General features: G+C 45.9%; 1 protein-coding gene across 1 annotated transcript in view; it reads right to left on the bottom strand.

The window, feature by feature from the left end:
* NUP205 (nucleoporin 205) overlaps positions 1–27,777 on the bottom strand; it is an 839,084-nt gene that overhangs the window by 629,050 nt on the left and 182,257 nt on the right. Inside the window, exon 10 of the mRNA XM_085651995.1 lies at positions 20,671–20,808. Coding sequence (XP_085508121.1) covers positions 20,671–20,808 — 138 coding nt within the window. The remainder of the gene's footprint in view (positions 1–20,670; positions 20,809–27,777) is intronic.

The raw sequence follows: 27,777 nt of genomic DNA, 5'->3' as shown, positions 1-27,777 counted from the left end.
TTATAGTTAGTGCAGGCAACTATAACTCACGCGACCGCAATCTTCTGCTGATGACATATGTGTCTTTATGAAAAAAAAATATTTGTAATATATGTATAGCTAAAAATGTATGGAAGAAGACATGGGCAAATAAGTGTCTAAATACAGTATTAGCATCAGCAGAGGATTGCGGTCGCGTGAGTTATAGTTGCCTGCACTAACTATAACGGGGGAATTTCATTGGTTTTTTATCAGTAAAATTTCCGCTAACTATAACATGTGTGAAACCTATGGTTTTTTCAGTGAATATATATATATATATATATATATAGTTCAAAGTTGATAAGTGGGTATCAAATTGTGAATTTAAGTTCTTCTAAAAATGTACAGAAAACTTGCAATCCATGTCAGTGTGTGTTAGTACTCCTTTAAGGGAACAGCTCAATTTCAGTATGTACAAAAAACAATTTACAATAGTTATTTTCTCATTAACTGGTTTCTTACAGAAATGATCATTTAAGTGAACTTCAAGAACTACCATTCTATTTAACAATGTATGTATTCGTATATAAAAGTATCCTACAGTATCTCTTGGACCAGTTGGACAAACCTTGTTTACTCCTAGTGTAGATCACCACATAACTATTTCAAATAGGACATGAATATATTTTTCATCTTTTTCGGGGAGTAGGTGCAGACATCCCTCGCTGTCTTCTTGGTCTCAGAGTCCCGACTGGACTCTCACGGTCTTGGCTTGCTGCAACGGTGTCAAGAATTCCTGTCATGCGAGGGGAGGAAAACGGTAACCAGCGAAAACGGACTACATCTCCCAGGATGCTTAGCGGTTGAGAGGTTATGTAAACAGGAGAGCTGTTACATAACTCAAGGAAAACACACCCTTATGTAAACAGGAGAGCTGTTACATAACTCAAGGGAAACACGCCCTTATGTAAACAGGAGAGCTGTTACATAACTCAAGGAAAACACGCCCTTATGTAAACAGGAGAGCTGTTACATAACTCAAGGAAAACACGCCCTTATGTAAACAGGAGAGCTGTTACATAACTCAAGGAAAACACGCCCTTATGTAAACAGGAGAGCTGTTACATAACTCAAGGAAAACACGCCCTATAAAGGGAGGAACCGGGAGGTACAACGCTGTCGGATAATGTGTTTACACCGACGTACCTGCTTAGTGAAGAAGCAGTGTTCCGGAGTGGTGCTCCAGTAAGGCAAGAACGGAGGTAGGTCGAGTCGTTACTCCCTGGGCCGTGTCTTGCCCCATCGTCACCTGTGAAGGACCCGGAAGCTCTACCAGGATAACCATTGAGCTTCGCTTTTTGACTCGGCTGAGTCAAAGCGCAGTGGCGCTTTTGCTGGTTGGAGTCGTAACTCCCAGCCCGACCAGAGATACAGGGACTGCCAGCTGTAACGCACACCAGGAGGTGTTTGCCGCGTTACAGACTCGGAAGTCCACAGGATCGATCGAGCGGCTGCTCTCGGTTCAGTCTTCTTTGCTTGTGATTGGGGTATCGGTGACGCATCACCAGGAGGTGACTCCGCGTCCCGGTGCAGTCTGAGGAAGAGGTTGAGCGGCTGCTCCCTTCAGGTAGAGACCCCGGCTGGGTGTTTCCCTGACTCCTCGATTCTCCCCAACTCTCTTCGTGCCCCTCACAGCCTACCGATTGGCATTGTCGGCCATTTCATTTCTGCCCTCTGTTGGCATACGCCGGGATCGGCGTATATGCAGAGGACGGTTAGGACCATCCGTGCTGTGGGCTGGTAACGTACTTAGCCTGGAGAATTCCAGTGACTATAACCTTTGTTTATTCCTTGTATTATTTTTGCCTTCATTAAAATAACTAAACCTTCACAAGTGGTTGCGTTCTCATTATCGTGTCTGTTAAACGATCCTGAGACGTTCAGGGCGTTACAAACGGGTCTGGTACCCCGGGTACTGGCTCCTGTGTGGCTCTGGTTGGTCCTGATGTCCTCCCCCTTGGTGGGGTAACTGATCTGACCTTCAGGAGCACGGTTTCCTCCTCCCCGGGGGCTCCTGCGCCAGGCAGGCAGGGAGCGGCAACTTGGTAGATCGGATCTAGCGTTTCAGTGCCTGTGGACTGCAGAGGAGTGGCTCCTCTACTATAAGGGAAATTTGCTGGCAATTTGCGAAGTGCTAGCAGCCCACCGGTATTCTTGGCATGAGTTCAGCTGCAGGACGAGATTGCTGGGTTGCGACTGTCAAGACTTAACGCGGTAGGAAGGGTTTGGTGCCGAAAGTCCATAGCAGTCTTCATTTCTAGTTCTTTCTTGAGGCTCTCTGTGTCCTCTTCTTCTTAATCCGTCGAATCAAAGTCCCTGGTGTCAAGGGTGCCACCTAAATACTCAATTTAGGAGCTCTACGGAAAGTGATCGGTAGTAGTCAATGGGCCATTACCCTCTATATGACCACTTCCTATGAAAAGTGGGCTTAACCCGACTTAGAGAGTCTAATTCCACCCCAAACTAGATAGTGGGATTCGAAAATTCGTTTCCACATCAGGTAGCCCACCTATTGGGTGGAACTAGCCTGACAGGCGAACACCCCTCCTCACTAGATAATTTTCACATCTGTCGTGGTGCCAAATGGGCCCGGGGCAGGGGGTGGCATTTCCCATCTGGGGAAGCCTTGGGTCTCATATCAAAGGTGTCGGAGGGATTTGAAGCCACCAGCCTTGATATGCTGATCACCTAGCCATCCGATTTGGAGGAGATGACAAGACCTCCGGCTGGAGCAGGCATTGTTTCTGCCCTCAGAGTGCGGACTTTCACCTGCAGGGGATCAGAAGCATGTTTTTGGTGGCAGACTGGTCCACACCAGTCAGTCAGCACACTAGGTTTTCAGGAGGTACATATAAGGTGCCCTCCGGGTTCATGTACTAATAAATCCACCACAGGAATCAGTGTGGGCTTATTAATAAGAGATGTTTCATACCAAACATCACTAGTTTAAGTGAAGCCACCATGTAGCTGGGGGAACTAATTTTCACCAGTGTCCAGCACATGTACTTAAAATGGCTTCCCTGTTCACTTACAATATCTAAGATTAGACTTCGACATCACAGGGTTATATTTCCCATGAGTATATGTCCACACATGTAGTATAGTACACCCTGCCTTAGGCTGTACGGCCTGCTGTAGGGGTGCCTTACCTATACTCCTTTCAGTGTCTGTAGGCATGGCACACAGCAGGTGTGCCATGTCGTGCATTCTCTTTTCTGTGCACCATGGCACGCAGTTTGTATGTGGGTGCGGAGGGGTCCCTTAGGGTGGCACAATACATGCTGCAGCCCTTGGGGACCCTCTTAAGCCACCTTGCTGTAGGTACCACGGGTACCACTTACTAGAGACTTGCAAGGGGTGGTAAAGGTATTGTCAATTGGGGAAACAACTGTACAGTTTTAGGGAAAGATCTGGCAATGGTGACCTGGATAGCAGGAACCCAGTTCCCGTCTGTTAAAATTGCATCAGATACCAGGCAAAAAGAGGGGGCTAACCATGTTAAAAAGGGGCACCTTTCTACATCCTCCCATTAACCCCCCCCCCCCCCAAATCCACCAAACGAAAGCAAATGAGACTAACATTTCCCAAGACAGTTTTCATCATCTCAAGGGAAAAACCGGGCAAGGCCATCTGCATTGGCATGATCAGTCCCAGGTCTGTGCTCCACTGTAAAGTCCATACTCTGTAGGGAGATGGACCACTTCAACAGTTAGGAATTTTCACCTTTCATCCGCATCAGTCATCTGAGAGGCCTGTGGTTGGTTTGGACAAGGAAGTGAGCACCAAACAGGTATGGGCTCAACTTCTTCAGGGACCAAAATACAACAAAGGCTTCCTTTGCGGCTCTCTGGGGAGCAACCTCCTGCTAATGAAAGCAACAGGCTGGTCATGGCCATCATCGTTCTGGGATAGGACCACTCCTGTCCTATGTGCAGAGACATCAGTCTGCACTATTAGCTGCTTTGAAAATTCTGGAGCTTTAAGAATGGGTGCTGAGCATATTTCTTCTTTCAGGGTGTCAAAATCCTTCTGAGAGCTCACTGTGCAGTTTATCTTCTTTGGCATCTTCTTAAAGCCAAGTGCTGTGAGGGGTGTCACAATGGTACCACACCCCTTCACAAACCCCCTGTAGTACCCAGTCAAACCAAGGAATGCCCTGACTTGGGTCTGGGTGGTTGGAGCTTTCCAGTACAGAATTGTATGGATCTTGGGCTGTAAAGGTTGATGTTGGGCCACCTACAAGGTGGCCCAAGTATACAACTGTGCCCTGACCTATCTGGCACTTGCTTGCCACGATAGTGAGGCCTGCAGAATGCAGAGCCTTCAAGACCTTCCCAAGGTGGATCAAGTGATCCTGCCAAGTGGAACTATAGACAGCAATATCCACTAGATATGCTGCACTAAACGATTCTAACCCAGCAAGACTTTACTCTCCAACCTCTAGAAGGAGGCAGGGGCATTCTTTCATCAAAAGGTCATAACTGTGCACTGATAGTGCCAATCTGGATTTGAGAATGCTGACTGCCAATTTGGCAGTACCCTGATGTCAAATAAAAGGCACTAAGAAATGTGGCTGCCCCCAATCTGTCAATTAACTCATCCGCTCTAGGAATTGGGTGTGCATCTGTCTTGGTTACTACATTGAGGCCCCAATAGTCCACACAAAACCTCCGCTCTGGTTTTCCACCCTTGGAATTATGTTTTGAGACTAACACAACGAGGCTGGCCTACAATCTCTCAGAGTTTTCAATGACTCCCTATTTCAGCATCTTGCGGATTTCAGCTCTGATGCTCTCCTGAACTTGATCAGACTCTCAATATATTTTGTTTTTGGCAGGTGTATTGTCTCTAGTGTCCACATCATGGGTACACCAGGTAGTCAGACCAGGGGTTAGGGAGAAGCGCTCGGCATACTGCTCCAGGAGGTGCCTGCAGTCAGCTTGCTGTTAGGCAAGGAGGGTGTCTTAGTAGACAAGTTCATCTACTGATGTTTCTTTTGGGCTGTAGAAGAGGAGGTCAGGGAGAGGTTCCCTGTCAGCTTCCCAATCCTTATAAGTGACCATGAGCATAGCCACATCAACCCTGTCATTGAAAGGCTTCAGGCGGTTAACATGGATGACCCTGTGAGGGTTCCTGCTAGTGCCTACAGCTACCAGATAGGTGACCTCACCTTTCCTTTCAAGGATAGGGTAGGGACTACTCCACTTGTCCTGGAGGGCCTTAAGTGCCACACGCCTCAAAACCCATATCTCCGCCCTGGTTGGGAGTCCACCAGTGCAGCCTTTTGGTTATATCAGAGCTTCTGAAGCTCTTGGCTGGTTTCAAGGTTTTTGGATGCTTTTACCCATGTAATCAGCCATCCTTGAACATAGGCCAAGCACATATTCCAGAATGTCATTTAGGCTCTTTTGAGAGCTCTCTCCAGCGTTCCCTAACTATAGGATAAGATAGGATAGAAATTTATAAACGCGCACTAATACTCGCGGTGTCAAGGAACTAGGCAGGTGGAGAGAACAGTGGCACAGATCAGCCTACTATGTTGAGAAAAGCCAGTTTTCAGCAGCTTTCTACCACCGAAAATGATTCCACATTGGAGATCGAGGAGGGCAGGGTGTTCCAGACCTTGGTGACCGCCACCGAGAATGAGCATCCGCCCCATCTGACCCAGCGGAACTTGGGAGCGATCAGTTTTTTCTGGGAGGAGCATCAGGGTTGTCCCATTGAAACATGGATTTTAGCTGAGGCGAACCTTTACAATGCAAGGCCTTGTAGACCGTACTAAGGACCTTGAAGGAGATGCGCTTCCTAATGGGGAGCTGATGCAGGGCACGGACTCCTTCCCAGGCTGATTGATGCTTTGGAATATTAAGGATCAATCTGGCTGCTGCGTTCTGGACAACCTGAAGCTTGTTCAGAGAGGCCACATTGATGTTGAGGTACAGCGCATTGCAGTAATCAAGTCGGGAAGTGACTAGTGCAATGATAGTCGGGCGATGCAGATCGGATGGAATATACGGAAGCACCTTTTTAAGGGTTTTCAAGATGTAGAAACGGGTGCTAACAGTATGACATCAGTGTCAAAGGTCAGACCCTCGTTGAAAAAGACCCCCAGTTTTTAATTGTCCTGACTGGAACGGGACCACAATCTGCCGCTACCAGGCGTTCGACCAGATAGAATTCTGCGGCCCAAAAACAAGAATCTCGGTTTTATCGGCATTAACCTTAAGGGAGTTGTTCTTTATCGAGCCGATAGTGCTTGCTATGCAGTGGCTACATTTTTCTGCGACCAGTGCAAATCAGAGATGGAAACAATGATTTGCGTGTTGTCTGCATAAGAGATCACCTGGAACCCAAATGATCTCACCAACTCAGCTAGAGGGGTCACGTAAATATTAAAAAGGGTGGGGCATAGGAGAGTTCCCCAGGGGCTGAGCCCTGGGAAACTCCGCAAGGAAGGCTAAAGGCCTTAGCTCTGCAAACCTCCGCAGCTGACTATGTTCGTTCTCCCTGTCATGAAGGAGTGGAGAGGCCGCAAGGCCTTTCCTGTAACTCTCACTTCCTACAAGCGTTGAACCATGCGCCTAGGAGAGATGGTTTCGAATGCCGCCGACAGATCAAGCATAATCAGCACCGACGATCCATCCCGATCTGCCTGCATGCGGATGTAATCAGTGGCAGCAATGAGGGCAGACTCCGTGCTGTGACCGGCACGGAAACCATTTTGAGACTGGTCTAAGATCTCATAGGATTTAACGTAATTCATCAACTCATTGTTGATGAATTTCTCTAAGATTTTAGCAGGAGCCGGAAGAAGGGAGATGGGGTGAAAGTTCTTCAGTTCTGAAGGGTCTCTGTTGGGTTTTTTTAAGGAGTGGTGTGACAATAGCCTCCTCCCAGGTGTCTGGATAGCTACCGGATAGGAGAGCGTTGTTAAACACCCTGCTCAGGAAGTCTGCAACCGGGTAGGGAACCAGTTTGAGTGTGAGGCGTACAGCGGTCTATATGCAGTGGTCCCCTTACAGGATGCCCAAACAGAAGTTCAAAGAGACTGAACCCTACTTCCTTCTGAGGTACTTTTCTGAAAGCGAAAAGCAGGCATGGCAAAAGGACATCTCATCTCCTGTTTTTTTCAGGGGGTCCCATGATCATACCTTTCATGGTTTTGTTGAATCTCTCAATTAAACCATCTGTTTATGGATGAAAGGCAGTAGTGAACTTGCAAGTCAAACCACATTCATTTAACATTGCCTTCAGGTAGCCAGACATGACGTTATTACCTCGGTCTGACACTACCTGCTTAGGGAAATCGACTCTTGTAAATATACTTAAGAGGGCCCTGGCAACACAAGGAGCAGTGACAGTCCTAGCTTCAGGGTACCTGGTGGCATGATCCACTACCACCAGTAGGAATCTGCTCCCTGATGCTGTTGGAGGGTCTAGGGGGCCAACAACATCAACCCTACCCTTACAAAGGGAACCCCAATCACTGGAAGTGGAATTATGGGGGCCTTTGGGTGGTTGCCTGCTTTGTCACTGGCTTGGCAGGTAACACAGCTACAAAACATCACCTTCTGACACATGTTTGGGCAGTGGCTGACTGGCCCGCTCCAAGTCTTGTTCTGCCCAAGATGCCCAGTTAGGGGGATGTCATGGGCCAATGAGAGTAAAAACTCCCTGTACTGCTGAGGCACTACCACTCTCCTAGTGGCACCAGGTTTGGGGTCTCTGACCTCTGTGTACAGGAGGTTCTCCTCCCAATAGGTCCTGTGGGAGCCACTGACATCTTCCCGTTCCTGTGCAGCCCCTTGTTGTCTCAGGTTTTCAAGAGTAGGACAGCTCCTCTGTCCTTGGCACAGCTCTTAACTAGAGGGTCACCCTGGTCTCAGGAGCTCTACCGTGTAAGGCCCAAGTTCCTGGGGCTCAAATCCCTCTAGGGCTAACAGGTCTTCTCCCTGAGAAGAGGGGGCCTGTGCTTGTGGCTGTTCAGAAGCCAGCATCCTATTTTTCTCTCTTTTAGAGTTGGGACACTCCTTCATAGTGCAACTCCTCCTTTTCACCCTGTGCATGGGCTTTTATGTACACCCATTTAGGGATTCCCAGCATGGCTGCATGTGATCTTATCTCTACCTCATTCGATGCGGAGGACTCCAGTTCATTCCCTCACAGACATTCAACAGGAACCTTCTTATGGCCAGTAACCCCCTCCACATTACAAGTACACAATAGTCATAGAAGGAACCCAGGTGACATTATCAGCATTGGTGACTGAATAAGTTTGTCCAATCATACTGTTCAGAGTTAACAGTTTATAAGTCACCATGGGGATACCTGAACCTCTTAGTGCTTCCACTTGGTTGTCTGTACTTCTCCAGATTACTGGGCTAGACAGCCAGGGCAGCTACATCCACCCCACCCTCTGAAACAAAAGTGGCTTCAGTGAGTTCTCTGACCTAGTTTGGGCACACTGGAGACTCACCACTGGAGTAGGAACTGAAGGTGCACTTTGGGTATTCTTTTTGGGACAGGTAGGGTCTCCAGTTTGGTGCCCGTTGGCTTTGAAATTAAAGCACCAAGCATTCTTGGGATCCCAGTTTTTACCCTGCTACCCAGCCTTGGTCTGTGTATTGTCTTGGTGCCCAACCTCCCGAACAGGTATTTGGGGGCCTTCAGAAGACTCATTGTTTTTATCCTTAGGTTGCCCAATCTCTTTCCTTTGGTTGGGAGGGGTGGGGAGGGGAATAGCAACCCCTTCCATTAAACTTTTTGGACACCCTAGTCTTGACCCAATGGTCAGCCTTCTTTCCCAATTCTTGAAGAGTAGCTGGACCTACATCCTCCAAGTACAGATGCAATTTTTCAGAAGGAAAATGCTACTTACCAGTATGCATCTGTTCTTGGCATGTAGAGTTGTAGATTCGTATACTTGTGCATAGATCGCCATCTGGTGTTGGGCTCGGATGTTTGCACTTTGTTTTTGTCTTGGAAGAAGTCTTTTGTAGTCACAAGGTAGGTGACTCTTCCTTAGGAGGATAGTGTGCATGGGCATCAACTCCATCTCCAGATTGTTTTGCCATGGATGGCAATGATGGAATTAGTAAGAAATAGAAAAGGATGTCCATGTGTAATGTATCCAAGTAAGATAGTACTGGAACAGATAGAGGTAACCGGGGTGGCGGTATACGAATCTACAGCTCTACATGCCGAGAACAGATGCATACTGGTAAGTAGCATTTTCCGTTCGAGGCATATGAGCTGTAGATTGCATACGTGTGCATAGACTATACAGCAGTTAGATCCTTAGCGGTGGCTACCTGTATCTGTTGCAGTGGATTGAAAAAGTGTTCTTAATACAGCCTGGCCCACACCAGCTTGTTGTTTTGCTTGCACGTCTACACATTAGTGTTTTGTGAACATGGGTGGTGCAGACCAAGTTGCTGCTTTGCAGATGTCATCTAGGGGAATGTTCCCTAAGAATGCCATAGATGCCCCTAGTTTACGTGTGGAGTGAGCCCTAGGGAACGGTTAAGGTGTATTTGGCTTTAGCATAAAATATTCCACCTTGCAATTCCTGTTTTTGAGATAGGATTGCCTTAATGAGGTGGGGAGAAAGCCACAAAAAGTTGTTTAGTCTTTCTAAAAGGGTTTGTTCTTTCAATGTAATAAAGTATTGCTCTTTTACGTGTGAAGAGCCCGTTCTGCTACTGAGTCTGGAAGAGGGAAAAACACTGGGATTTCTACAGACTGGTTAAGGTGGAAAGCAGAGACAACTTTAGGTACAAATTTTGGGTTAGTCCTAAGAACCACTTTGTTATGATGGATTTGGAGAAATGGTTCTTGTATGGTTAATGCCTGGAGTTCACGGACTCTTCTGAGAGAGATGATCGCAACCAGGAAAGTTACTTTTCAGGTGAGAAATTGTAATTCGCATTTATGCATAGGTTCAAATGGGGGACCCATGAGCCTGGTAAGTACCACATTTGGGTTCCATACTGGAGAGAGTGGAACTCTAGTTGGCATTATTCTTTTAAGTCCTTCCATAAATGCCTTGATAGCTGGTACCCTAAACAAAGCCAAATGTTGTCTGTTTTGGAGATAGGCTGCTATTGCCGCAAGATGTAGTCTATGGATGTATACGCTAGGTTACATTTTCGTAGATGCAAAAGGTAACAGATGATGTGTTGAATAGAAGCATCTAGTGGGTTGATTTTGTTATTTGTACAGTATATTACAACTCTTTTCCACTTTGCGGCATAGCAAGCTCTAGTGGTAGGACATCTAGCCTCTTTAATGATGTTCATGTAGTCTGGCGGGAGATTAAGGTAGCCAAACTCTAAGACTTCAGGTGCCAGATCGCAAGGTTGAGTTGATTGGGATCTGGATGCCTTATCTCTCCATGGTTCTGAGTGAGAAGCTTGGGTGAGAGGTGTAGCTTTTGATGAGGAACTACTGATAATTCCAAGAGGGTTGTGAACCATGGCTGTCGGGCCCATGTTGGAGCAATTAGGATCATTGTCAGGGAATGCTGTTTGAGTTTCCGAACCACTATGGGAATGAGCGGGAGAGGCGGAAAAGCGTAAGCAAATGTGCCTGACCAGTTCATCCATAGCGCATTGCTTTGGACAATGGGTGTGGATACCTGGATGCAAAGCTTAGGCATTTTGCATTTCGGTGTGTGGCGAACAGGTCTATTTCTGGGTGCCTCCACATTTGAAAGAATGGAAGCAGAACTTGAGGATGAAGTTCCCATTCGTGGATCTGCGGTCTCTGATGACTGAGCAGATCTGCAATCTGATTGTGTACTCCTGGGAGGTGTTCTGCAAGGAGATATATGTTCTGAGGAATGGCCCATCTCCAAATGTTTTGAGCTAGGTGAGAAAGATGTAGAGAGTGTGTCCCCCCTGTTTTTGTATGTAATATATCTGTCATGTTGTCTGTACGAACCAGGACAGTTTTGCCTACAAGGTGGAGTTGAAAAGAGTTTAACGCTAGGAAGATCGCCAACAATTCCAGGTAATTTATGTGGAATTGTTTTTGTTGAGGGGTCCACGTGCCCTGAATAGTATGGGTTTGAAGCTCCCCAGCCAGTGAGCGATGCGTTTGTTGTTAGCAATATCTGTGGAACCGGGTCGAGGAACGGCCGCCCTTAGGAAAGGTTTTGTGTGTTCCACCGCGGCAGAGAGCGATGGGTGCGGTCCTCTACCAACACCAAATCTGTAAGCTGGACTTGAGCCTTGTTCCACTGACGTGCCAAACACTCCTGTAAGGGACGCATTTGGAGTCTTGCATAAGGGATGATGAGAATGCAGGAGGCCATCATCCCGATAAGCTGCATGAACACTCTAGCTGGGAGTGAGTGTTGAGGCTGAAATGTTGTTATTAGAGCTTGCATGGTGTTTATAGTGACTAGGTTGGGGTATGTTAGAGCTTTTGAAGTATCTATTGTAGCCCCTAGATATTGTTGCATGCTGAACAATTGGAGGTGGGATTTGGTAAGGTTTACCATGAATGCCAAGTCGTGAAGCAATTGGATAGTTTTGTGTGTGTGTTGCACACAGCTGCTGTGCGAGTTGGCTTTTATGAGCCAATCGTCCAGTTAAGGGAAGACATGAATGTGCTGTCTTCGTAAGTGGGCCGCAGCTACTGCGAGGCACTTGGTGAATACTCTGGGTGCTGTAGTCAACCCGAAAGGGAGGACTTTGAATTGGTAGTGTTGACCGTCTACCACGAAACGGAGAAAGTTCCTGTGAGCGGGATGAATGAGAATGTGAAAGTAAGCGTCCTTTAAATCTAGAGTGGAGAGAAAGTCGCCTTGTTGAAGTAGTGCGAACACCTGTTGGAGAGTGACCATGTGGAATTGATCCGATTGAATGTAAAGGTTTAGGGGTCTGAGGTTCAATATGGGCCAGAGAGAGACGTTCTTTTTTGGTATTAGGAAATAGAGGGAGTAAACCCCTGTGCCTTGATGAGGCAAGGGGACTGGTTCTATTGCATGTTTTTGTAATAGAGAGAGAACCACTTGATTGAGAAGTGTCAGATATTATGAGGACATTGGACGTTGTCTTGGAGGCAGATTTGGGGGAGTAGAGGTGAGTTCCAGGCAATAACCATACTGGATAATTTGTCTTACCCACTTGTCTGTTGTGACTGAATTCCAAACAGGTAGGAACTGTGAGAGACGTCCCGCGACAGGTGTGGGACAATCGGGGGTGGATTGGGGGAGGGGAGGGGCACTGTTTGGTGGTAAGGGAGTTGCGGTTATTGTTGCCGGGACCGCTTCCCCTACCATTGTTGCCTCTGTAGCCTCTGCGAATGTATCCTTTCGAGGACGTTTGAGTGGGGCTTTTATAAGAAGAGGGATGTTCTGAGCCAATGGTTCTGGAGCCACCCCTATAGAAGGAGCGGCGAAAAGAACCTCTAGGGGAAGGCCCCCATTGACTTAACAGTGTCTGTATCTTTTTTCATCTTTTCTAAAGATGTGTCGACTGAGGGTCCGAAAAGATGTCCTTGATCAAAGGGCTGATTAAGAATTGCAGATTACACCTCTTGTTTGAATCCGGAGATTCGGAGCCAAGCTTGCCTGCGCAACACAATGCTGGTGTTAATGGCACGAGATGCGGTATCAGCCGCATCGAGCGCATATTTAATTGAGGTATTTGTGATCAATTTCCCCTCTTGTATAAGGTCGTTGGTCTTTTGTTTGTTCTGGTCAGGAAGGTGTTGCATGAGCTGTTAAGGTTCGTCATAATGAGCCCTATCGTACCTGGCCAATATAGCTTGGGCATTGGCAATCCACAAATGATTCGCGGCCTTTGACGTAATACGTTTACCAGATGAGTCTATTAACTTGGACTCCTTATCAGGAGGAGGGGTGTCACCTGTACTTTGTGAGTTTGCCCTCTTGCGTGCATTAGACACCAAAAGAGAATCCAAAGGGTCCTGACCTTTAATGTAAACTGGGTCATGGGTAGCTGCCTTATACTTTGTCTATTCTAGTATTGAGGATCCTGGTTCTAACAGGGTCCTTAAAAACTTCTGGGGCATGTTTAAGCATGCCTTTTAATATTGCCAGGGTGTGCGTGGATTTTTGCGAGGGTGCAAAAGTTTCAAGCAAGAAATCGTCCTCTAAGGTATCAGAACGTAATTGTACCCCGTGATATTGGGAGGTCCTGTTGATTAGTTACGCAAACCCAATATTGTCATCTGGCGGTGATGGCCTAGATGGCTAAAGATCCGGGTCATTATGTGGGTCGGGATCTGTGTTGTAGTCATCCCAAGGATCTACGTTGTGTGGGACCGTATGTGCATCATCATCATCCCATCTGGATCTATATTCCCACCCCCATCAGTATGATCATCGTCATCATCTAGTGTGTGAGATGAGAAAGTATGTTGTGGAGAGTGTGGTGGAGGAATTAAAAGATTTGGATCAGCTGGAGGAGGTGGAGAGGTGTTAGTACTGATCTCCTTTTGTTTCAAGGGTATTTCAGATTCTTCTGAAGTGTTCAGTTTCCTCTTTTTTGGAAGCTTGGCGACGACTTGACCAGTCTGTGGCTCAATAAAAAGTGTTTTTTTGTTTTGGATCTGAAAACTCAGGAACAGACTGTGTGGGTAAAATGTCCCTTTTCGATGCTGAAGATTTTGGGTCCGAATGTTCTTAGGACCGTGTGTCTGAGGTTTTAGGTGGGGTCTTGGACTCCTTATGTTTTGTTACAGGAGTTGGTGGCTCCGAGACTTTTTTCGGTTCCGACGATTTTTTCGGCTCTGAAGATTTTTTCGGTTGCAAATGTTTGTCCTTGGCATGTTTCGCCACCGAAGGCTTCGGCGTCGAGGCGGTCTTCGTTGCCGACGAAGAAGGGCGTGGCACATCTTTGGTCTTGTGCTTCCGTGCCTAAGAACACTTTTCGGAAATGGGGTTGGCTCGAGCCCGAGCCGAAAGGCTTATCTTTAGGTTTCATAACCGGGCCAGAGGGTGGGTTGTCTGAGACATGCTGCCGATGTCGAGGCGAGGGTGTTGCCGGAGCCTTAGGTTTGTTTTTTGAGAGAGGGGTTTCGGTACTCACGGACCGCTGAGCTGGGGTGAGTGTCTCCTCTGCGACATCGGAGTCGTCGGCCTCGGAGACGGAGATGTCTTCTTCGTCACCTTGTTGCTCCGGCTGGGCATTGGATCTGCTCCGAAGATGTCCGGAATCGAGCTGCTTCCGCAAGACATTTCGTGACATCGAGCCAGACTATCTTCGACCTGAAAGATGAACAGGCCTCGCAGTTCTTGTCTTCGTGCTCTGGGGAGAGGCAGAGGTTACAAACCTTGTGCAAGTCCGTGTATGAGAACATAGCACCACACCCAGGGCATTTTTTGAAAGGAGTCCTTTCCATTGACTGCAGGCGCTGTCGGCGCGGATAGGCCCAATGGCCCGCGTCGAAGATAGAGGAGTTTGTTTTTATGATGCGTGTCGAAAGGGAAATGCGATCGAGACAATACCGTCAAGTGTAGAGGGATTGCACATCAAAGGGGGGTTCGAAACAGACACCGACCCGGGGAACAGCAAATCACATCCGAACCCGATGGTGGAAATAATTATCTGGAGATTGAGTTGATGCCCATGCGCACTATCGTCCTAAGGAGGAGTCACCTACCTCGTGACTACAAAATCTTCTTCCAAGACAAAAACAAAGTGCAAGCTTCCGAGCCCAACACCAGATGGCGATATAAGCACAAGAATACGATCTACAGCTCATATGCCTCGAACACAGTTACTTAACAGATCCTCTTTAACCCGTTTACCGCGGCTTAAAATCCGCCGCGGTGCGGCCGTTTCCGTGCGCGGCCACATCAGGCAACGGATGTGCCCAGCACTACCGAGATAGTGCTCGCGACGGCCGTTGGCCGACTCACGCATCGAAGGGGTTAATAAGAAGATTATAAAGCCCATCATAGTCTTGCACCTTGTTACCCAGTAGCAAGCCACCTAGTCTTTTGACTGAGAAGTCAACAAAATCTACCCAGGTATGACTCAAGGTTCTGTGAGTCTCTCTAAACCCGATCCTGTACTCCTCAGTGATGAGTCCAAAGCCCTCAATCAATGTATCTTTCATGAGGTCATAGGACTCAGCATCTGTCTCACTCAGTGTCAGGGGTCTATCTCTACACTTTACTAAAAACAACGCCCAGTGTAAAGAGCCCCAATACTTACAGCTGAGTTTCCTCATCTTGCAAACCTTCTCAAAGGCTGTAAGCCACTTTGGGATATCATCACCCTCTACATATTTGGGGACAACTACTTTGGGGATCTTGGGGTCAATAGCTTCAACTTTCTCCCTATTTAAGATTTTCCTGCCACCAGAGATGGGAGCTAGGCCCGTCTCAACTCTTTCTTTTTATATGGCTAGGATTTTAGCTTCTAAAGCTAGTCTCCTTTCTAGTTTTTGAAGTTCAGGATCCTCCTCATCAACTTAATCAAGGATACTATCGGAAGCATTCCTATTCGAAGCTGTGCTTGGGTAGGGGTGGTTGAGAACTCATCATCCTCACTAACATCTCCATTCCCTGCATTCTCAGGGCTTTCTTCCATTGTCATGGCTCTATTCTGCTCAGCAAATAGGGTCTGTAAATAAGCCTCAATAGGTTTAGACCGCATGGCAAGGTTCCATGCTTTGCAGAGGTCTAAGTTGGGCCAACTTAAGATTCTTGTAGGGAACTAGGTTTATCGTCTGGCTTGTACAGATTGCTCAGACATGGTATTACATTAGTTAAGACCATTTTTAGACGGTTAGAAAACATCTGGCAGACTATATTTTTGTAGGCTTAACTAACTTTTTAAAAATTCTAATACAGTTGGACTGGAGGACTTAACCAAGGTACAAACAGTTCAAGTGTACAGATTTGGAAAATGCAACAAAAATTCAAAAATCAATTTTTAACTAATGTCAATTGTGGATTTACTTCGAGTAGTCCCCTGTTGACCAAGTGGTATCAGCAAATGCAAAGTCTTGTAACCTACTGCTGAACCACCAATGTAGGAAGCTGACTCTTTGTATAGTGGACCTAAACGAGGTACACTGTGTAAAGAGTCCAGGCAAACCCCAATTTGTACAGCGAGGCACAAATGATAACCCCAAATGCTCCCTTTTGTGGTAGTATGGGCGAGCAGTTAGGTGTATCAGAGGGTAGTGCTAAGCATTTGTTGTACTCTCAGAGGCAATAAATGAGGCAATAAATGAGACACTCAAGAACAAACCAGAAAAAATCCGAGACAAATTTAGAAAAAATAAGGTCATATTTTTATATACATTTTGATATAAAGACCCTCGTTATCTAGTAAGTACTTTTGCATTCATGAATTTTTACAGGTAAGTAAATAGTTCAATTTAATGTGTCTTTACGTAGAAATGCTTGTTGCATAGTTATCTGCGAATGATTTCTGGGGGTCTCCTTCCAGACATAGGTTCATAGGGTACCAAGGTCCAAAAAACACCAGCAGTTACTTTTTGCCTGCCCTGGGATGTCCAGGTGCAGAGGTGCTGGATGGGTTGGAAGCTGTGCGCGTTAAACCGGTCAGAAGAAGAGGTGCCATCGTAAAACAGGCTGCGATGGAGGACTTGGGTAGAAGTCCAGGAACTCCTAACGGGGGGCTCAGGTCACAAGGGTCTTGGTGACACAGGGGCACGGCTGGTTCGTCGAAACCCAGGCTGGGGCGCTTGGGTGCAGAGTAGAAATTTCAGCTGAGCTCTATGCTTCCTAAAGCCTAGCAGTCGTCTGTCTCGCTGGTTGAGGGTGCAAAAATCAAGACAGTTAGCCCACTCTGGAAGTGGGTCTCTGCGGTGCTGCGCCCCTCAACGGCTGCTTTGTCTCAGGGTCACTGGAGTCCCGACTGGACTCTCTCAGCATTGCGTTGCTGCAAGGGGTCCAGTACCCCGGGGGTATTGGTACTGTGCGGCTCTGGTTGGTCCTAGTGTCCTCTCACTTGGTGGGGGGACAGATCTGACCTTCAGCAGCACAAGGTCTTCCTTCTGGGGGGAGGGGCACTGCATCGGACTGGCCCGGGAGCAGAAACTGGTAGACTGACTTTGCATTTCGGTGCCTGCAGACTGCAGGGAGGTAGCTCTCTACTCCAAAAGAGATTTGCTGGCAATTTGCAAAGTGCTGGCAGCCCACCAGTTTTCTTGACAGGAGTCGCTGGGTTGTGACTGTCGAGACTTAGGGTGGCAGCCAGGGTTTGGTGCCAGAAGTTCACAGTAGTCTTCCATTCTTGCTCTTTTATGCAGCTCTCTGGGTCCTCTTCTTCTTGAACCGTTAAGTTCTTGGTGTCAGTGTTGCCACCTAAATACTCAATTTAGGGGCATTACAGGGAGATAGGTAGTAGCCAATGGGCTACTTTACCTTTAAGGTGTCTACATCCTCTTTATGACCATTTCATGTGGAAGTGGGCATAACCCAGAGAGGTTAATCCCACCAAAACTAAGATGGTGGAGTTCTAAAAGTCGTGTCCACATCAGGTAGGCCTTTTAAGGGATGGAGATAGCCTGAGAGGGGGAAACACCTCCTAACTAGCTAATGTTCCCACATGTCCTGGTGCCAAATGGGCACAGGGCATGGGGTGGCATTAGCCCTGTCTGGGGAAGCCTTGGGTCGCACATTAAATGCGGCATAGGCATATGAAGCCTCCTGCTTTGATATGCTTATCACTTAGCAATCCTGTTTGGAGGAGGTAACACCACCTACAGCTGGGGTAGGCACTATTTCTGCCCTCCGATACTGCAGGCTCTCACCTGCAGGGGGTCAGACACTAGTCTGTGGTGGCAGGATAGTCTACACCAGTCAGTCAGCACACTAGAAGTTGTTCGGTTTTTAGGGGGCACCTCTGAGTTGCCCTTTGGGTGAATGTATTAATAAATCAACCATTGGAATCAGTGTGGGCATATTAATACAAGATGTTTAATTCCGAACATCTCTAGTTTCAGTGAAGCCATCTAGTAAGCTGGGGAACTCGTTTTCACCAGTGTCCAGCACATGTAAAATGGCTTCCCAGTTCACTTGCAATATCTAAGAATCTCTTTAGATACCACAGGGGCATATCTGCTAATGCAGCTATGTCCACACTTGTAGTATAGCGCACTTTGCCTTAGTGCTGTAAGGCCTGCTGTAGAGGTGGCTTAACTAAGCTGCATGCAGTGTCTATAGGCATGGCACACAGGAGGTGCGCCATGTCGTGTATTCACTTTCGTTTGTCTGCACCAGTTCACGCAGCCTGCAATGGCATTTTGCATGTTGGAGGCTGAGGGGTCCCTTAGGGTGACAATACATGCTACAGTCCTTGGGCACCTTCTTTAGCCACCTTGCCCTAGGTACCAGGGGTACCACTTACTAGGGGTATACAAAGGTGTCCCTTACTAGGGACATACAAAGGTTGCTACAGGTATTGCCAATTGGGGAACAAATTGTACAGTTTTAGGTAAAGAGATCTGGCATTGGGGCCATGGATAGCAGGAAACAGCAGGAACCCAGTGCACTTCCGTCAAAATGTCATCAGATACCAGGCAAAATGTGGGGGTAACCATGTCAAAAAGGGGCACCTTTCTACATCCCCCCCACCATCCACCAAACAAAAGAGAATGAGACTAACCTTTCCCAAGAGAGTCTTTATCATCTCAGTGGACAAAACCTGGAAAGGCCATCTGCACTGGCATGGTCAGTCCCAGGTCTGTGCTAAACTGTAAAGTCCATACCCTGTAGGGAGATAGACCACTTCAATAGTTTGAGATTTTCACCTTGCATTTGCATCAGCCATCTGAGATGCCTGTGGTTGGTTTGGACAAGGAAATGAGTTCCAAACGGGTATGGGCTCAACTTCTTCGGGGATCAAACTACAGCAAAGGCTTCCCTCTCAATTGTACTCCTATGCTGCTCTCTGGGGAGTAACCTCCTGCTAATGAAAGCAACAGGCAGGTCATGGCCATCATCGTTCTGGGATAAGACCACTCCTGTCCTATGTGCAGAGGCATCAGTGCTGCTCTCTGGAAAGTAATCTACCACTTATTAGGGACATACAAGGGGTGCTAAAGGTATTGCCAATTGGGGAAACAATTGTACAGTTCTAGGTAAAGAGATCTGGCATTGGGGACCTGGATAGCAGGAACCCAGTGCACTTCTGTCATAAATTCAGAAGATACCAGGCTAAAATGGGTGTGACCATGTCAAAAAGGGGCACTTTCTTACAATAGCTACTCCAGGTGTCTTCTAATCCAAAAGGTTCTTGTACTGACTGATTCATTTCTCAAATAGCTGTACTCCTTTGGCACTCATTTACTTTTTTAGAAATATATAATTCGGTTATTTGTGGTGTTTGTAACATGCAGAAGGCTTAAATTAGAATCTATACACTTTACTAAGGGTACAGAGAGAATAGTAGTGAAATTAGAGGTAAGACACTTTAAGACATACAAACGCATAAGAAAGACAAAACAAATAACAAAAGGAATTAGGGGGCAGAGTCATAATGCCCTAACTATTAGTAGGGACACATGAGAAGAGACATATCCCACAAGTTGTGCAAGATTACATCAGCTTGGAGGTAGAGAAATGCTAGCAAGCAAGGAACATTTTCAGTTCTATTTTGGACAAAGAAATTGACAGCAATGCAAAGAAGAATCACTCAAATGCCACATCTACATAGGGCAGCCAAAGGAAGACTTTTCAGGGTGAATTGGATCTTGAAAGAGGATCAGAGCTTCAAGGCTGCTAGATCCACCAGATGTTTTGTGTTTCTTTATCAGGTATTTAGCTGGTTCAGAATGGAGGTATTTGTGAACTAAGCAGGCCATACGGAACAGTCTAGCTTCATTCTATTGGAATCCATTTTAAAAGTTGATGAGGGCATAGTTTCTGCTTCCAGCAAGGAAGGTTTTGCAACCCATTAAGCACATTTCAATGTGGCTTGGTGGATGTTGATAAAACTGTACAAAAATAACAAAATATGCCAGAAAAGGAAACATACCAGCATAAACAGACATACTACAGTGACGTTGAAATAATTTGCATTATGTGCTATAGCACACCAATGCTTGTATACTATTTCAAGTGATAATGCAGTTTATTTCCACATGCAATTGCCTGCACATCACTTCTCTTTAAAGACATATTTTAACTGTGAGCTGCCTGCCTAATATTTTATGCTGATCCGAGTGTCAACTATATTAGGCTGAAAATGCATTTTGCAGCCCCTACAAATATGCAAAAAACAGTTTTGAATGCTAAAATAATGAAACCTTAAATGACAACGAATGCATTCCTCTATACTAGTAATATAGTGACGTGTGTATATAAAAAGCATTATGGACAAAAAAAAAAAAAAAAACAGACTTGTGCACAATATCCAATTGCTAATTTTTAAAACTGTTGTAAAGAACATGGGAATCGCTTCCTAATAAATGTTCAGACAGTTAATGATGCTTTACAGTAGCACAGTTTTCCAATGTGCTCAATTAGGTACAAAACATTCTGCTAATTTAACATTCAATTTGGTTGCAGATCACAAATATTTCTTTAGATGAACAAATATTTGATTAAGTCATATTGTTGGGCTTTATGGGAGACGTGCCTGACTACTTAACATTAATGCATTCAATAAAAGACCATACACTAGTACACCTCACCTGGCGCTGTGGTGGTCGTTGATGTGATACTCCAATGTATGAGCCCATGAGGGAGGCACTTTGCAAAGGCTCTGTGGGGCACCAGTACTCAAGGCCCAGTTCCAGGTTAAATGGATCCTTCCGGTACAGCTCAGCGACCTACGAGAGGTGGTGAATTAACAGGATTCAACACATGGGCTACAGAAAAACAAGTTACAGCCGAAAGAGCAATTTTATACTGATGCAGGGTGTATTTCACGTTTAGAAGAAAATTCATTTGAAAATGTTATAATGGATATTTTTTTCCTGTGATGAAAAATGCGACAAATTGGAGGTCAATGTGGCAGATTAATAAATTGCAGGTCAGATATATGCACCATATTGAATGGATTAGTTCACATGTGGCATCCAAATTACCAGCTCCAATATTACATATGTAGCGGTTCAGACTCACACAATGTCACAGCTTCACTGCACAAAAATAAACTAAATCAAGTATAAAAATAAAAAATATAGACTTGTTCAGACTAAAGAAATAGCCAAAAATGAAAAACATTGATCATCAAGAACAAAGTTTAAAATCCAAGAAATACCATTGGATATTTTTCTAACGGGTTAAAGAACAAACATGGAGTCTCACTATTACTACATTCTAAAATGGACAAAACATGTATGAGAGGATAAGAACTATACACCCAAGGCAAAGGTCACTACCTAGAAGTATAAAGATCAACTGGAGTCTGTGAAATCCACCAACTATTTGGAAGGACAAACAAGGTCACCAGTCAAGGAAGCTTCACTGCTCATTAACCCGTGTAAATAAATTTGCCACTAATCTAACTTCAACAGCAAAGCTTGCGGAAATATTTACTGTCATATTGCTCTCTATGCCAAACGAGTAAGATATAGATGCCATTTCTCCTTGTATGCACCATGGACCTCTCGACTTTAATTTCGTCAACAACAGACTGTACTTTGGCACATAGAATATGCAAATAAAGGCAAGACTATATCCTAGTCCCCAAACTGTAGAACCATTTACTGATACATTTACATGAAGTTATATGTAGTCACAAACTCTATTTCCACAAATACATTTGAGATCTGAATAGAAAATATTTTGATGGGAGTAGGTCCGCTCAGAGTTCACTAATATACTATCAAATAACATGACAAGTGTGGAATTTGATAAACTATCTTGACTTGTTCATGGATTAAGTAGCTTCAGTAATCTATTTGTGATACACCCAAAAACATTTTAACTGCATTATTTTGTGGAAGGTAGTGTGTAGTCTCAGGAAGGGCTCCTTTTTACCACCACGCTGACATTCTGATTATGGTCTGGTCACAGTAAGGCCAAGCAACACTGAACACTGCAAAATTTATCAAAATCTGTGGAGATACCAGATGTTAAAGTTGAAGCTAATGCGCTAGTGACTACTTCGTTCCCACCCATTTCCTCTCAACCCTGTCCTGTACCTGAGATCAACAGTTGGCATAGAAAAAAGTGGACTGTGGCAAGCGGTTTTTGATATGGTAGCCTTCGTATTTCTAACCAGCCATGGCACTTGAATATCTAAAATGCTTCAGTGATTCCACAGCTATTGTACTTCTACGTTTATACAGTCTTAAAATGTGAAACCTGGTGTCTGGGCACATGGACCAGCTTTAGACCCTCACCATGTGTGAAGAGTGACTTTATATCAGCCTTTCTTTACAACTTTCTGGTGCTTTTGAGCACCAATATGGGTGGCGAACAGTGTGAGCCGCCAAGAAGACTTCAGTGATCTCTTTCAAGAACCTGATTGCACTAAAGAGACTTTTATGAGGTATAACACCAACCAGCTCAGTATAACACACGGAGGAAAACTATCTGTACCCGACTACAATTGCTCCATGTAACCACTAAGTTGCTTCTATTAAAATTAGAACTAAAGCACATAGTCAGAGTGGACTGTTGGGCCATAGCCTGGAGCTCAATCTTGCAAGATCAATAGTAAAGTATTGTGAATTTTGCCATGAACATATAACCAAAGGAAAGTTTGACCTTTTGAGTCGACATCAGCTGAAGCACTGAAAAAGACATTCCTATTTAGAGCTTTACTTGGACCACACCATCTCACTGAATATGCCTTGGACTGCTCTGCCATGTTGTTTGGAGAGTTAAATGCGAAGGGGATATTCAGTTTGAGTCTGACAGTAAGAAGAACTCTGGACACAAGAGGTAAACAATGCTTGGTAATAAACATGTATGGGGTGCCATGATTATAAGGGACAGCTATGCAGGTCTGTTTTTTCCATTACTATAGGTGCCATTATTACGAGGTTTAACAGGTGTTTTGTCACTCCTTATCCCCAATAATAGAAATGGTTAGTGACAAGCATTTTAGCCACTAAAAAAACCATGTGCCCAAGAGTAAAAAGAAAAAGACAATAAACAAGTTACAAGACTGGAATCACCCGTATTGTGTAAAAAAAGCTTCCTCTTTCCTTATGATGATACTCATTAGACACCCGAGTACTGAATGCATGTATGTTTGTGATACAGCAAATGAGTCTAGCATTTCAAATAAAAACCACAACATTTATTAACATGATCTCAGTGTATTTTCATAAGAATTTCTAAACAGGCGTTTTATTATCACATGTACACAGTTCTGTGTAATTGTACCGACAAGAACTATGCTATCCTTTTAGAGGAGGAAGATAAATATCCTGAGGTCCATATGGCTGCTAAGATCTGTTCTACCCCCTACAGGTCCAATAATAACCTGTGAGACAGTTCAGCACCCTTGGAAACAGGAAGAATGTTTTTGGTTTAAGGAAAACTGAGGGCAGCTGAGACAAATTAAGAGAAAACTGGCAGAACTCAACGATCTGCTGAGATCATCAACAAAACAGGTCAATCAGGTATTGTAGTGCCTCTTTTTCAGTTTGCATGGTTTGTGATGAATCTTGATTTGAACAGGACCCTAACACCTATCATAAGGAATGGAGAGTGGCGAGGTGTAAGGTGAGAAATTCTATAAATTAAAATCAAGTGAGTGCATGCACTCTGCATTGTTTCCAGACAATAAGTTAGAGAAATTTTGAAACAGGCAACATAGGAGGGATTTAATGGAGTTAGCGTAATTGCAGCCATAACTTTCAATGGAAGGAAAGGTGTTTCACATTATGAAGACAAGGCAGGTCCCTCTGTGAACCGCCTTAATTCCTTGCAGAAAAAAAGTTAATGAATAAATAAAATGGAAGTGAATGAGCTCCAATGACCGATCAATGTTGCCATGCAAGAAGTAAATTGCAGTATCTGAAAGGTGCCACAGAGAATGTGGAGGAAGCAGATGTCCCTGGATATGAACTCTTCCATGACCCCTACAGCAGACGGCCCACTTCACTATAAGTGGTTCAAACACAAAGCCAATAGTTTCTAGCACATCCAAGAATAACATGTCGTTCATGGCGGAGGGTGTGAGAAAGTGCAATCTTTCTTGCATGGTATGCCCCCACTTTTTGCTGAATTGCTGAATGTACTTTGACCGAGTGTGCCCTGGACTCCTGCCAATCAGGTGCCCAGGGCCTATGTTCCTTCCCTAAAACCCAAATTGGCAAACCCTGGCAACATGTCAGCCCCTGGTAAATGGTACCATAGGTACAGAGGGCCTTGTGACCAGGGAAGGCCCCTAAGGGCTGCAGCACTATTTGTGCCACCCTTAGAGGCCCTGTACCCTAACACACATACACACTGCCCTTGCAGGCTGAGTGTCTGGGTACGAGACAAAACAGAGAGTCGACATAGCACACATCCCTGTGTGCCGTGCCCACAACCTACACTGCCCTGGCATACATCAGCCACCCCTCTAGCTGGGTGCCCTATGCCAGTGGTGTGGGCACAGGAGCATGAGCCCTGTGCCCCTACAGTACCCAGGTCCATTCCTGGGCACTAAGTGCAGTGCTGCCATTTAAGAGTATATGGTGCTGGGAGCTCGTCAAACACGAACTGCACAGCACCATAATGGCAACACTGAAGACTGAGAAGTTTGGTATCAAACTTCTCAGCACATTAAACCCGCACTGATGCCAATGTGGGATTTAATGTACAAAGCACTACACAGGGCATCTTAGAGATGCCCCCGGAAACCTAGCCTACAATCCACGTCTTGTCTGAGAGGCTGCCTAGGCTGCCACACAGCGGACATGTTGCTGGACCCCTGGGTGGAAAGCCCCCCGCTCTCCTGGGCCTGCAACAATGCACATCCTGGGCGAGGGGCAGGTCTCCTCCCCCAGGATGGGCAGGGGGAAGCTTCAAAGGCATGCCCCCTTTGTGAGCTTCTCCAGGCCACTTGCTGTACTCAGCAACTGGCCCCCACTGGTTCTTACCCCCACTCTGGCGGGAAGACTGGCCGGAAACTCCAAGTAAGGACAGGGGATGTGCCAGCCCTGCCAACCCCACCCCTCAGGTGGGGGAGGCGAGGTGAAGCACATCTCCAGACTCTCGCCATCTTGAAGAGGGGAGCCCTACCCAATCAGGACTAGGCCACTGCCCCCCTCCCACAGGAGAGTGGCAGGATAGGGGGTGTACACACCCCAGGACAGGGACCCAGTGGTCCCTTTTCTTTACCTACCTGTAAAGCCCCTAAATGCAGTATTTAGGGGCATCCTGATCCTTTCTTCCTCAGATTCCAGATTCTAAACTAGCAAAGAAGAAAGAAGACTTTGGCCCCAGCCCTACCGGCCAGTCGACCATCGAACCTGCTCCTGCTAAATCCCGGCACCTCCTGCGGCCAGCAACCTCACAAACCCCGGAGACCCTGGCTACCTTGTGACTCTGAGCACCTGGGACTCCCATGAGCAGTGGCTCTGCTCAAAGCAAGTTTCTAACCCCAGACATCAGCCCGGAACCGCAAACCCTGCATACTCTGCACCCACCAAGCCTGGCCTGTGCTGAAGTGGACAAAGACCCAGAGGACGTCCCCCCCCGGCGACTGTGACCCCGAATCCGCCACCCAAGGACCCGCCTCGACACTCCTAATGACGCCTGCAGCCTCAGAACTACGGACCCCCCCCTACCCCCCCCCCCCAACTGCGAACAACAGAGGGAAAGGTTTCCCGACATCAAAAGGCACCCCTGCACCCGGCGCCATGCGGTCCCCTGTGCCCGACTCCTGAGTACCTACCTATCCTACAACTATCCAACTTACCTCTTGAAGTGGTGGTGGCACCTGAAGAATCTTCGTCCCCGAGCTTGCAGCCTTTGTTCGTCCTTGAGCTTTCCCATTGAAATCCATTGAGTGCCCGAAGGCTCAAAAGCACCCTGCACCCTGCCGCCCGAGTGGCCCTGGCACTGCAACTTCTACTCCTACATACTTCGCCATTTGCCCTGAGCAAGTGACCAGGAGCTCAGCTCCCACAGCCGTGTGGCCTGCTAGTCAGCAGCCACCAACCAAGGCCCCCCTTCCTTCCATAGGATAACATTGGGCCAAACTCACTCTGCACCCGACTGCCCCTGTGCCGCTGAGGGTGTAACAACTGTACTTACCTGACCCTGGGAGACACCCGAGTCTATGCCCAGAACCTTGACTCTGCCAGTCGAGTACTTACCCAAAAGCCGATAACTCACTTTTCTTCCATAGGGTAACATTGACTGGTTTCTCTTGAAATTTCTTCTAACTGTGGAGTTTCTAAACTTTAAAATAGTTACCTAAAATCAACCGAGTAACGAAAACGGAAATACTCACCTGCTATCAGGAGAGATCCCAGTGCTGGATCTTGGTGCCCAGCACTGACCCTGAAAAGTACTTACAACCGTACTTACCACTAACTCAATTTTCTCCCATAGGAAACCATTGACTGTTTTTCTATTAAATTTTTTCCAAGTGTCGATTTTTGCAAACTACAAACATTCTTTAAAAATCGTACCAACTGTGAAAACGTAATTACTTACCTATTTTAGACAGATGCCCCAGTACTGAGCCTACGAGCCCAGCACTGGATTACAAAAGTAACGAGAACATACTTTACCCGTAACTTGAATTTTCTCCCATAGGAAACCATTGCCTGTTTTTCTATGAAATTTCTTCTGTGTCGATTTTGCAAACTCATAAATATTCCTTAAAAATCGCCTGTGTAACTTAAACGCAGTTTCTCAACTGCTTACAGGTGGTACACTAGTGCTGGATCTAGGATCCAACCCTAACCTAGAAAAAGTAACCATAGTGCCCGGGAGTGCTAATATCTCTCTCTGCCCACCTCACCTAAGTTTGCCATCTAACATATGCACGATCAACCATTCCAGCCTTCATCTGGTCTCCTTTTTCCTGTCTCCCATCAATCTTTATGTAAAGGATATCTCTAATATAATTCAACTGTGAAAAAATGAAGGGCCTAAATCTTGTAACTCAGTTATATATTTTCACTATAGAAGAAAAACAGACGAGGGCTATCACACTCCGTCAACCACCAATAGACAATGAAAGGAGTGCAAGGCTGAATAGGAGAGGAGGATTCCAACATTATCTAAATGGCTGATATCTGGTTATCTCCAACTACAGAATCATCAAAAACCATTTCAATCCTGTCCCCTACAGCAGAAAATCAGGGTGCAGAATGCATAATATGTATATGCTCTATGTTTGCATCCAAGCGGTTGTTGTCTCCACTCATTGCCAACTCACTATTCACATTATGTTCTACTGCACCATTTACTTCAACATTCAGCTTTTCTGGTAAAAATGCCATTAACTAATACAAGCGGTTGGGGTGACTGTTCATATTAAAGGTGGCAAACCTAAAGAGTAGAATGAGGACCACACAGTCCTTGTTCAATTCCCCTTTAGGTGATCCAGACTGTAGGAAAGTGGATTATTAAGTGGTGTGGTTGTGGGGCCTCACCATTTAATAATGACGCAATCTTCATCAGGTCCAGTTAGATTCGATTAATAAAACACTTCGCTCAGTCCTGAGCAGCTGTGGCACATGGCCTAATCAAAGTGTAAATCATTTAGAAGTACGAAAACAAAAGGTTAGTAAGAAACAAAACAAATTCAACAGTGATAAAAAAAAGTCTATTTCTATCTTAAAATAGACAAAGAAACGACAAACGTATAAAGGGAAAAACAGCGATTTGATGTT

The sequence above is a fragment of the Triturus cristatus genome, chromosome 4_1, assembly GCF_964204655.1.
Source record: "Triturus cristatus chromosome 4_1, aTriCri1.1, whole genome shotgun sequence".
NCBI classification, from domain to species: Eukaryota; Metazoa; Chordata; class Amphibia; order Caudata; family Salamandridae; genus Triturus; species Triturus cristatus.
The sequence above is the reverse complement of the archived record's forward strand: the minus strand, read 5'-3'. Positions and strand labels throughout refer to the sequence as shown.